Source organism: Mytilus edulis, chromosome 11, assembly GCF_963676685.1.
Source record: "Mytilus edulis chromosome 11, xbMytEdul2.2, whole genome shotgun sequence".
NCBI classification, from domain to species: Eukaryota; Metazoa; Mollusca; class Bivalvia; order Mytilida; family Mytilidae; genus Mytilus; species Mytilus edulis.
Window position 1 is genome coordinate 70132143 of NC_092354.1, and position 12348 is coordinate 70144490.

Sequence of the window (12348 nt, forward strand, 5' to 3'; positions counted from 1 at the left end):
AATTATTTTGACATTTTTAGGTGATTGTGGTGTTCAGTTTTTATATGACATATTGTTGAACATAACATTGTTTCTTTATGCGTGTTTGCATATTTATATTCTGTATGCGTATGCGTATTTGCATTTGATTTATTAAACACCACCTTTGAATGCCAGCACAGACTTCAGTTTTATATAGCCATTCTGAAAGTACAGTACACATTTTTGGATTGGTAGTAAAATACATGTCAGCTCCTGATTGTTTTATCCTAATACCCCCTTCACATACACGAATGTGTCTTACGATTCCTTACGAATGTTGTTTGTTTTAATAAATATATATATATATTAGTCAAATGCAAGCATTCGCAAGCAATCGTAAACCACTCGCAAGCAATCGTAAATCACTCGCAAGCAATCGTAAACCACTCTTAAACAAATCGTAGACATTCGCAGACAATCGTATCGATTCGTAAAACTATTTGGAAATTTTTGGACATGCCAAAAATTTTACACGAATGTCCAAGAATCATTTCATTCGTAAAGAGCTCGCAAATCACTCGCAACAATTCGTTAATGCATCGTTAACCGATCGCAACAACTCGTAAATCATTCGCAAGAAATCGTGAACAGTTTGAATTAAGAATGTTTAACGATTCATTTACGAATAGTTGCGAGCAGTTTACGATCGCTTTGCGATGGATTAACGAATTGATACGAATTCACGCGAGTGCTTTACGAATATATCCGATTGCTTTACGAATGTATACGAATACTTTGCGACTGCTTTGCGAGTGCTTTGCGAATGTTTTACAAATAGGAATATTTAACAAATGATTTGACGATAAAATTGGGGTTTTGTTTTTATTCTAATAGTTCGTTTCAGTTGTTATAAAATCGTGGAAGAAGGAAGTCGCATTTTACTATTGAATCATGGCTCCAAAGAGAAGACCTGCTGCAAGGAAAAGGAAGACAAAGCCTGCTTCACCTAGATCCCCTACACCACCACCACCATCGCCCGAAACACCAAACCCCGCCGAATTACCACCACCAGAGGCAAACCCACCAACCGTTGGTATCGAATATCCTGAGCAGCAACTTTCAGATACTGACAATGTTGATACAGCCGGCTCAAACTTTGCCTCAGATGAGGACGATTTGATAGCCACTGCCACAACCAGTGCAGCAGTAAGTGAGATTTGCTTATTCAATGTCTTTGAAAATCACCTTTATAAAGCACATAAAAAATGTATGAGTTTCATAGACAGATATTTAGTGAAATTGGCAATTGAGGAACTGCATTTTATTCAAATAAATCATCAAAATACGATACATGCAAAGAAAATCTGCATTATTTAAATCAGATTAGTTGGACAGAATAGCAATATAATAAGATTAAAGTTAAAATAATTATAACACGGAATCTATATCCAGAGGCCAGTGTATAACTGTTGTTGAACGTATTGGCAAAAATGTAATTAAAAAAGATAACAATGTTTATGATACTTTTCAAACAATTGCAATCAGCATATGAACTTCTTGAAAGACCGGTCATTATAAAAATATTTATGAGTGTATTTTATAGTAAAGTCGTTGATAGTTATCACGAAAATGGACATTGTGTATTTTCAGACTCGCAAGAAGAATAAACCCAAAACTAAAAGTGCGAGAATACTGACGATCGAAGAGGAAGACGAAGTAATTGAGTGGTTAAAGTCAAATCGTTTTCTATACGACAAGACAAGTATTGATTTCAAAAATCGCGATAAAAAAGAGCGAACATGGCATGAAATGGAACAGAGGATGAAGTTGAATCCCGGTGATCTTCAAAGATGGTATACGTCCTTAAGAACCACGTATGTGAAAGAAGTAAAGAAAAGAGAAAACACCACACGATCCGGAGCCGGTGTCGGAGATGGTTTGCTAACATCTAGAACTAGCTGGTTGTTGGAGAAATTCGAGTTTGTAAAACCCTTTGTCTGTCAGGCAAGAGGAACCAAGGGGTCACAGATCAAGAAACCTGACCGGTACTCAGACTGCAGTGAGTCATCAGTTCCATCAATAACGACCATGGAAAGTACACCACAGTCAGTGACAACATCGTCAACTACAACAAAGATATCTGACTGCCTAGAAAAAGTTTCTCAGCAGTTAGCAGTCCCAAAGAGTGACATAGAGAAGACCTGCGATTTCCTTAGTACGCTAATGGCAAAGATGACCCCTTCCTGTCTGGAGGATTTTACGAATGAAACTATCTTCAAGGCAATGGAGTATGTTAAACAGTCTAAACAGGAACAGCGTCAAACACAACAACCGCCAAGGGATGATTTTATACAGCCATCCCAGCTTTCATCTACATTCACAGACCCTTCCCAGCAAGTAAATCGCCAAACATTACCTCAATTTACCCAATTACAACCTCAACAGCAAACTGCAGTAGGAAATAACAGGCCTTCAATTAGACCGACAACATCATCCATGTCGTTCAGGCATCGTCAGCCGCAACAAATGTCTACTGATCGCGACTATATCATTGCACGCAACTTATCAGCTTCGAATCCGCCAGCTGACGTCCTTCAACAATATGGTCGATACCAATGGGCAGAACTGCAACCGACTAACTTGCAACCTATCTTAATGGGTCAACAGCAACAGACAGTATACTCAACTCACACTACAAGTCAGACACCAAGTGCTATTGAATCAACTGCGACAGATACAACATCAGTACTGACGGATGCTTATGAGACAATAAACCCAGAAACACCTTTCATATAGATCTTCGACGTGAATGACTGTTTATTTTCATTTAGAAAAAAGATTTAGGAAAATCTTGAATAGAGAACCTTTAAATGTATAACTATTTGTAGATTGTAGAAAATTTGTAGCTTTTTTTGAGAATGAAAAGAAATAGGTTAATCCACATTTGTTTATGTTGTTTATTTTAGGAACCAAAATTTTTAAACAAAACCAATAAAAAATGACATCGCTGAAAAGTGTAATATGCAAACGGAATCTTTTGCAATTACTTGGCGCCTGTGCCCTTTTCAATGTACATTTAGTTGTAAATCAAATTCGAACACACTAAGGAGCAATCAATAATCATAAACCACAAAGAAGACAATGCCATGGCAAATACACAACAGGCAACACAAATAACAACATAACAAAAACTAAAAACAAAGCAACATGGACCCCAAACAAAAACAAAATGTGGTGAACTCAAGTACCCTGGAAGGGTTAGCAGCTCCTGCTTCAAGTGTGACAACCGTCGTTTAGCTTAAATGTCAAAATCATTCTGAAACTCATTTATTGATGCTTATCAAAGTTTGTGTTTAAACTCAACCTATTCTTTTTTGCGCGTGTTGGGTCGTTGCCTCTTTGACACATTCCCCGTCTTCACTCATATTCTATCCCTTAAATACCATTCCAAGTACTAGTATTGCAACAAATTTGTATTATAAAGTGTATGTCAAACAAAGTTGGAGTGAATTATTCATTATGATAGAACCTCATTCTGAGATTTTTTATAGTCCTATCTATATCTAAATTTTTATTTTTAAACATTACATCAATTAACACAATACTGATGCATTCAAAACAATCAATGTTTCTGAACCAGTCAAATCATGTTCTCTTGCCAATCTACGGCGCCTGCTTCCGAGTTGAAGTAATTTTTAAGATAGTTCCTTTGATCAATTCCAGCAGCGTTACCAAAATTTCTCTGATACCCTGGGTCTCCGTCGGTAAGTTGCGCACCTTGTCGCCATTGTCCCTCTATTAAATTATGATTGTTGTCTTCTTCGTCAGCAAACAGTTGTAGATCAGCACGTTTCCTTATCCGAAGTAAGTTATGAAGAGTAGTACAAGACAGTACGATTAAATCTACTGTTTCTGGCAGTTGTTCAATCAAAATCTGAAATCTCATGGCAAGAATGCCAAAAGCATTCTCCACAATTCTACGTGCACGGGACAACCTATAGTTAAAGATGCGCTCATCGTGGTCTAAACGTTTTCTTGAATAGGGTTTCATCATCCATGATCGGAGAGGAAATGCGTCATCGCCAATAAGAAAATAAGGAATATCTGTTTCACCATTTGGAAGAGGGGAGGGAGGCGGAAGATCCAAAGTTCCATCTTCTAACATTGGTCGTAGTTCCGAGTCCCTAAATATCTGGCTATCAGATGCACTTCCGTATGAGCCCACACTCAGCCAAATAAACTTATAATCTGCATCAACTAGAGCCATCATCACTGTAGAGAAGAAATGTTTGTAGTTAAAAAATAACGACCCCGAGTTAGGCGGTTTTCTTATTCTAATGTGCTTCCCATCCAAAGCACCACAAGCGTGTGGGAGGTTCCATATTCTTTCAAAGTCAGATGCTATACGCATCCAATCTTCCGTCGTAATCTCATCCGGCATGACTTCATCTTTGTATGCTAAGTAAATTGCTTCGCAGACTTTAGGCACAAAGAGTGATATGGAGTTCCGGGCAACACGAAAGGCATACATAAGATCAGCATACGTGGAACCGGTAGCCAAATGTCTGAGTGTAACGGCTAACTTCAGTCCTGGTTCAAGTGGTTCCCTGTAACGAGAAATATTTATCTAAACTTACAATGCAATTAAAAGAATATTTTTTGTCGCATAAAAGGTAAACTGGAAATGTGTCATACATTAGAATAACAAAAGACAAGACAGTTTAATATACCCACTTCCATATGAATACGAACGTTATTTGGGGCGTTACTAACACGTACTTTGTTCACTTTGTATTAAATTGAATTATTTAGAAGCAAAGTGCTTAAGGAAAATTTTTTAAAAGATTGTTTTGCTGACCTTTTTACTTAGATATGAATTTCTGAAAAAACAGTTAGTATGGTTTTCTAAACTGACTATATCATGCGGAAAATCCAAGCCTCGTCCTTCGGCACCGTCGGATATTCATATGATATAGTCAGCATACAAAATAAAACTAACTATTATTCTTAATGTACATTTCTGTTTTATTTTGCTTGAAAATTGAAGTACTTACCTGAAAGAGGTAGAGCTTTTTCTGATTGCAGGGGTAATTCTGTCAAGTATCTCCCCAAACAAGTCGGCATCAACTCTTAAAAAGTTTCTGTAACCAGACGCATCTTCCCGGTTAAGCTCATGCAGGAGTTGGTCATATTGTCCAAACAAAGTTCTTCTGATGAGCCATGGCCTGCACCAAAATCTACGTTGAGTCCGCCTCCTCCTCCTCCTAAAACAAAGAGGAAACAGTTGATTTTCTTCCTCTGCCCTCTGTGCCAGTGGAAGAAGAAGTCGAAGGAAGTTATGGAAGAGTAATAATTTATTTCTCTCGTAAGACATGTCTTGTTACTCCGAATGTTTACATGGATAATAAATGAGACTGTATGGCCTACTATCTATATGAGTGCATGCATTTCCCATTGCAAAAAAAAATAAACATTCGTAAAACACTCGTAACTCAATCGCAAATGTTCGTGGGCTATCGTAAACTATTCGTTAACCAATCGTAAAAACTTGGATCAGATCGTTACCATTCGTATTGTGCTCGCAAAACACTCGTATGCATTCGTTAATTGCTCGTATCTATTCGCAATGAATCGTCTACTGTTATCGTAAAAGCATCGCATTCATTCTTAGTAAATCGTAACCAATCGTAAAGCACTCGCAAATCACTCGTAAAAGTGGTTTATTCGCAAAAGATTCGTTAAAGTTTAACGAATCTTGTAAATTTTGGTGATTCGTTAGCATTCGTAAGAAACATTCGTGTATGTGAAGGGGGTATTACTTAAACTAGTCATCTTGGTTACACTCACTGGTCCGGCCAGTAGATACACAAAGTACTCTAATTTACGAGGAGGAAACGGGAACAGACAAATATTCTCGATATTTTCGTACGCTTCGACCTATAATAATACAGTATGTGTCTTATTAGAATCGAAATAATTCCATCATGTCATGCTTTATGCTCATTTTAACATGGATGATCATTGATACTGCAGCGTACATTCAAGAACGCCGGGAAGATGACTGCCTGACTAAATTTCAAGTTGTCCAGGTGAATATTGATGCTACCATTTGTGTGGATAAACCCATAATAATGGCTAGTGTACTGATGTATGTCCAACATTTTCTATACAACAGATCATTGCATAATCAAAAATATTTGTCAAAAGAAATCCTTTGATTATTCATGAACTAGAATCCATATGCGATAAGTAAATTTCTAATAACAAGCAACATTGGCTTTGAAACTAAACATTTTGTGAAAATTTAACCCCATTGAAGAAAAATGATAAGGTTAAACTCAAGCCCATGTCATCCATTCTATGGTGATAAAGATTAGATATGGTTTATTAAAAAAAGACCTAATTATGACAAATAAAATCTTCTACAAAAGTCACACCAGTAAAGAAAAAGCACAACACTGAAAAGATATTGTCATTACAAAAAAAATAATGCATATGTTTAAAAAGTGGCAACCTTAACTATTTCTCTATTATATACTGTAAATTCAGAAATTTGTCATGATGGCACTTATTATTCAGATTGTGGAGATTTCAGAAAATATTAAAACATGACAAATTGTTTTTGTATACATGTCCCATTTGGCATTATTAGCCCTCCCCCCCAAAAAAAAAGAATTTTAAAGCTGTTTCCATTATTATATCTAAGAGGCGTGCTGACTGTTTATCTGACTGTTTTGATATTTATGTTTCTCTAAAGAAAAGGTAGATTTTTACAATAAATTATGTGCAAAGTGTGTTATATTTATTGCCCTTGGCAAGCGGCCTGTTTAATGCAAGTGAAACATGAATGAGGAGCTTTGTACATAAAAGAGAACGTCTTTCATAAATATTTAACTTAGTATGTAAGAAAGAGCACTTTACAATGATAAGTGCACCTGTATCCTTCCAAATACTACTTTTCTTTTCTTCTGTAGAATAGTAATTGGTTGAAATACATGCATGTTGAGAATAAAATTGCATGCAAGTTTTCTTATAAAAAGTGCAAAAACTTTGCATCAGACCATACTCTGAGTTTCTGCGAAAAAGTAGAAAGCAGGAATCCTTTTACATTTAGACTTCTTGTATCATGACATCTTCGTATAGAAATAAACAAAACGTTAAAAGACATTTCTTACAGCTTCTGTATGCATTTTCATATATTAGATATGTGTGTTATGGCCTAAATTGACCTAAAATCAGTTTGAGACTTAAGACCATTTTATACTCATGGTGTATGCTATTTGTAACCTTTCTTTCCATTTAAAGTAAATTAAATATATATGGAAGAATTTTTAATTAATGAGATAACTTCAAATAATTTTGATTGGTGGGAAATATAACTTTTTCATATAAGGCCCCTTACCTCAACCTTAGTTCTCTCCGCTCCAGAAGTCGTATAAAGCGTCTAATGAGACGTCAAATCAAAAAATCACAAACTGTTGCCATAGAGATATGTCTAGCCTTTTTGTAATCTTGATAGAATAAAGCGAATGATGATATTAAAATGGCAATACTTTAACATGTAAACTGACCTAAACATAAACTTTACAATTTAAACAATGGAAAGTTTTCAAAATCAATGAACCATGAGGAGAGGTCAGGACCAAATCATCTCTATGGAGATGAGATGTGCCAATATTAATGCGACGTCATAACAAATATCATTGACCTATCACTAGTTGTATCCATTTAAATGACCTAATCACAGTCAAGGGCAATACTAATACATGACATTGTGTATTTTATTTACTGGTACAGGTTAATTATTTGGAGGTAAATTATATAATTAACATCCCTAGATTATTTATTTTTTTAAATTTCTATTGACTTCATTGCTTTAATAGAGTGTTTGATTGTCTGTCAATAGCAGTTGTCTTTACTATTCATTAAAGTATAATATAAAAAAAGAAGATGTGGTATGATTGCCAATGAGACAGCTATCCACAAAAGACCAAAATGACACAGACATTAACAACTATAGGTCACCGTACGGCCTTTAACAATGAGCAAAGCCCATACCGCAGAGTCAGCTATAAAAGGCCCCGATAAGACAATGTAAAACAATTCAAACGAGAAAACTAACGGCCTTATTTATGTAAAAAAAATAATTAAATGCACAATGAAAACTCATTTGTCTATTATCTTTTTAATACTGTTAATTTTAAGATAGAAATATTACGCAACATAACAAAAGTTCAAAACCTCGTCTTTTATAAGGAGTCAGTCAATGGTTATTGTCATATTGCCATTCTTATTCTATACTTTTTGGAACTTTTGGATTATAGCTCTACATCTTTTATATAAGCTTTGGATTTTACATATTTTGGCCACGAGCATCAATGAAGAGACATTATTTGTCGAAATGCGCATCTGGTGCAGAAAAATTGGTACCGTTAATGTTATTATAGATCTTGCATGTATACTGATCATTTTTGCTGTTCACAGTTTCTACCTTTCAATTACCTTTTTTCAATATTAGATGCAAAAACTCAAAAATAAGAAGAAAACAACTGTCTTTAAAGGGCAACACATCCTTTAAGTAGTCATCTAATAGTTAGGCTCGTATTGGCATTTTTGTAGAATTTGTCAAGCTGTTCATTTTTTATGTTTCTATTTAATATTTATAACAGTTTTCAAAGTATTATGCAAACACATGTAAATTAGTCAAAAATCTAAAAATCGTCATTTAAGGGCAATAACTTTAATAAATGGTCCTCCAATATTATCAGACATGGAATATTTAAATGGGTCTTATTTGCTGCTTATTTTTTGCTGTTTAAAATGTGTTTTTATCTATTACAGTTTTCAAGATAATAAGCAAAAACTTGAAAACAAGCAAAATATCATTCTTCAAGAGCAAAAACTGATGTGAGGAGTCATCCAATGGTTTTTAGTATTTGTGAATCTTGTATTTTATAAAATATTTTTTGAATTAAGGGGGGGCAATCCATGAGAAGAGGCCAAAAATTGTCATTTAAGGAGTCATCTGATAATTTTGGTGAGAACAGGAAGTACATGTTGATCTTGACATTTTGAGTATTCATAACCTTGCAGAATTATTAGATTTTCTCTATCGATTATACTTTTCAAAATGTAAGTCAATTAATGCATTTTACCTTTATATTTATTTTCAGCAATGGCGGCTATGTCTGTTGACTGAACGGTGAAAAACACAAACTAGATACCCTAGAGACCATTCACCTAAGGTTTGACTGAAATTGGTTCATTAGTTTCAGAGGAAATCTTTTTAAAAGATAACTACGCCCACGACGAACCCCAATCCTCTATAACAAACATAATACCCCTCGATTCATGTTTATCCCCTATAACAAACACCCTACCACTCGGCTACCCCTCGATTCATTCAGGCATTGTCATTGTTTGTTGGTAATTTATTGAAAATGGTCATAATTGTATCAACCTTTTCCTGTAAGATATGCATTGGTACATGAACCTGGTTTTCATCCATTGGCTTTTATTCAACACATGTATGATCTTGTGCCTCAGAAAAAAAATGAAAACTTAAACTCAAAATGTTCACATTTATAAGATTCACCATGCATGTGTAACATCATGTTTACCTATCTCACTAGCCTATGGGAATATCTTACCACATACATCACATTAATATTTTTCACATTTAGTTAACTTTAACATTTTCTTGCATCTGCGAGCAAGCATGCCTTTATGGGCCTCTATGTATATGTTGAGTAAACTTTTGATTACAATGTTAACAATGGAAAGGTTTTTCACTACTGTGGGTTCTTTGATGTTATACAGCTGATTTGACTGAGCAAAGCTTTTCCCAAATTGATTTCACTGGTAAAGTTTCACACAAATGTGAACTCGAGTGTGAACAGAGTTTCACACCAATGTGAACTCGAGTGTGAATAGAATGATGATACTTAAGGACAAAACCTTTTCCACATACATTACACTTATTCGGGCGGTCTTCAAGATGACTGCAAATGTGAAGAGCCAAACTCTCCTTTTTAAGAAAAGATTTATCACACTGAGAACAGACATGATATCTTTCACTGATATGAGCTAGAACGTGTCGCTAAGTTACTTTTCTGCACAAATGTTTTGAGAAGAACGTTAGTTTAGTTTGTCTTTATGCACTAATGATTGTACTTATTTGAAGAGTGATTTATTAAAATTACTTCCGACTTGCAATAAATCCATGCAAAGTGATTCAGAAGCAACGTTACAAGATCATCTTAATATTCTGTTACAAGGAAGGTCTTATCATATAATAATTTCAGAAAAAAAATCAAAATTTTCAAGGATATACCTTATAAAGGACTGTTTCTAAAAATAGAATTTCTATCAAGATTAAAGGTTAAAAACATGCAATTTTTGGTAAAACAGACCTTAAATATACATTAAATGAATATTTTGTAGGCATTTTAGTATGGCTTTATCATAAATATGATCCAATATGAAAAGACAGTGGGAAGAAAACTGGTAAACCAAATAGAACTCTGTAAAGTTTGGTGCGTTCTCCGTATGGAATCTGTTTTAACAACACTTACAACAACAACAAACGTGTTGGTAAATCGATAATACTAAACTAACGAGGTCCAATTTGTTAGCCGGCATGACGTAAAGGCGACGATTCAAAGAAATCAATATTATATATTACTAATATTGGACGATGGTGTTGATTAAAAATTACACCATTCCATGCCCTTTTGATTTCAACATAATTAAATATTGCCAATAATTAACAAGCCATTTCCCGGTTTACGGTTTCAGTGATATTGATTTTACTTTAACAAGCCAATAAATATAGCAAAGGCAATATTCTTGCCAAGTTTTGTTGTATACAAATCATAAAAGGTTATATGCAGAACTAAAACAAGAAATGTGGTGCATAACCCACTCTTAATAAAAAGTAATTGAATGCAGGACAAAGGGGACTTTGACAAATGGTTAAACTGAATATGAAGTCATTTGTTTCAGTACTTACTGAGAACAATGTGATAACAATATTATTACAGCAGAATGCATTGATTGTGTAGGTAAAGGTAGAATATTTGGTTAGCTTGCTTGTTAGCTGAACCTTGAAGTCATTATTGGGTTAGGTAAACTACCCTCCTGACGGAGTAGTCTAGTCCTACAGACAGATAGATTGGTTATCTGTCGGACTAGTCTACTCTTAAATGAGGATAGTTTACCTAACCTAATAATGACTTCACGGTTCAGCTAGCAAGCAAGCTAACCAAATATATTACCTTTACCTAAACAATCCATGCAATCTGCTGTATATTTGTTTCAACATATTGAATATTAAACTTATCGGTAAACTGGAACTAGGAGTCTTGACAAATCAGTAGAACACACACTTTACGACTCACCGATGTCAACCTGATGACCAAATAGGAATTTTTCTTTTTTAGTTATTCCTTAAAATAATTAGACAGAAATATGCGTTTTATTCAACAAATTGAAGAAATCAGCGTATCGGCAAAAGTGAAGAATGTGTCTGACAGATCCAAAAAGCGGACACACGACGGTCAATTTTATGTCCAATATGAAATCATTAAAGTTTGACGGGAATATTTTGTTTTCACGGACGTACGAACAATTTATTTGCAATATAGCTCCCACTTCTAGAGTGGCGTTACACTTTAGAAGTTAGCTGTATCTGAAAATGATCCTCACTCTTCGTTGAAAAGTTAGTTTATTTTTCTGTACGACATGGGGAATTATACGCTGTTGTTTCTTTTCATGACAAACATAGAAATATAGCATAAGTCAGTTAATGTGCGTTGATATTTAGAAATTATTAATAAAGTTAAGTTCAAACTCCCACAGGCATAGTTAACATACGGTTGCTATGGCAATTCTTTTTTATGTCCCTTTTTGTCATATAACTAATGAAGGATTTAAAAACCGTTGACTTTCAAATTTGAGCTTTCCTGAAAAAGGGGATCTAGGTAAGCTCCTAGGACATATCAAAATATTTACAATGTTTCAAATCTTATTTTTACATTATGACATGCATGTATGCTCTCAATAGGCAAATAATGATGTTTATGCGTAGTGCAACTGGTCTAACCCCATACAATCTGTGCCTTTACCAATTCATGGCGACTTGTTTAGAAGAGACAAATCAATGTTACAAATAAAGACGGAGAGAATTGTATGAACTCCAAAAAGGAGAGAAACTGGGTGCGTCTACATGGTTAGCGCATCTTATTTTTCTATCATCACTCAGCATGCAAAACCACACTCAGTGAAAATGTCACAATTTGGAAAACACAGACTGCTCTGTTGGTATTGAAAGATCTATCAACACATGCTGCACTATGGTAGCGAAAGATCTATAAACACAGACTGCTC

The 12348-nt window shown here is 34.8% G+C and overlaps 2 protein-coding genes across 2 annotated transcripts; one reads left to right on the top strand and one right to left on the bottom strand.

The window, feature by feature from the left end:
- The first annotated feature begins 275 nt into the window (after nucleotides 1-275).
- Nucleotides 276-2961, top strand: LOC139496165 (uncharacterized). The gene is made up of 2 exons (XM_071284632.1): nucleotides 276-1167; nucleotides 1612-2961. Exons 1-2 carry the CDS (start codon nucleotides 913-915, stop codon nucleotides 2755-2757), a joined length of 1401 nt encoding a protein of 466 aa, XP_071140733.1. The 5' UTR covers nucleotides 276-912; the 3' UTR covers nucleotides 2758-2961.
- Nucleotides 2962-3601: 640 nt separating this feature from the next.
- Nucleotides 3602-5335, bottom strand: LOC139494548 (uncharacterized). Its single transcript, XM_071282709.1, has 2 exons — nucleotides 5016-5335; nucleotides 3602-4568 (listed from the first exon to the last, which is right to left on the bottom strand). The coding sequence occupies exons 1-2, from the start codon at nucleotides 5333-5335 to the stop codon at nucleotides 3602-3604; spliced, it is 1287 nt and encodes a 428-aa protein (XP_071138810.1).
- Between the last annotated feature and the right edge of the window lie 7013 nt (nucleotides 5336-12348).

Bases quoted from the DNA above. Each gene is read 5' to 3' on its own strand.
- LOC139496165 (XM_071284632.1), top strand. From the start codon at position 913: ATGGCTCCAAAGAGAAGACCTGCTGCAAGGAAAAGGAAGACAAAGCCT. The intron at 1,168-1,611 runs GTAAGTGAGATT...GTGTATTTTCAG, and splicing joins CTGCCACAACCAGTGCAGCA to ACTCGCAAGAAGAATAAACC.
- LOC139494548 (XM_071282709.1), bottom strand. From the start codon at position 5,335: ATGTCTTACGAGAGAAATAAATTATTACTCTTCCATAACTTCCTTCGA. The intron at 4,569-5,015 runs GTAAGTACTTCA...TTCTCGTTACAG, and splicing joins AAAAGCTCTACCTCTTTCAG to GGAACCACTTGAACCAGGAC.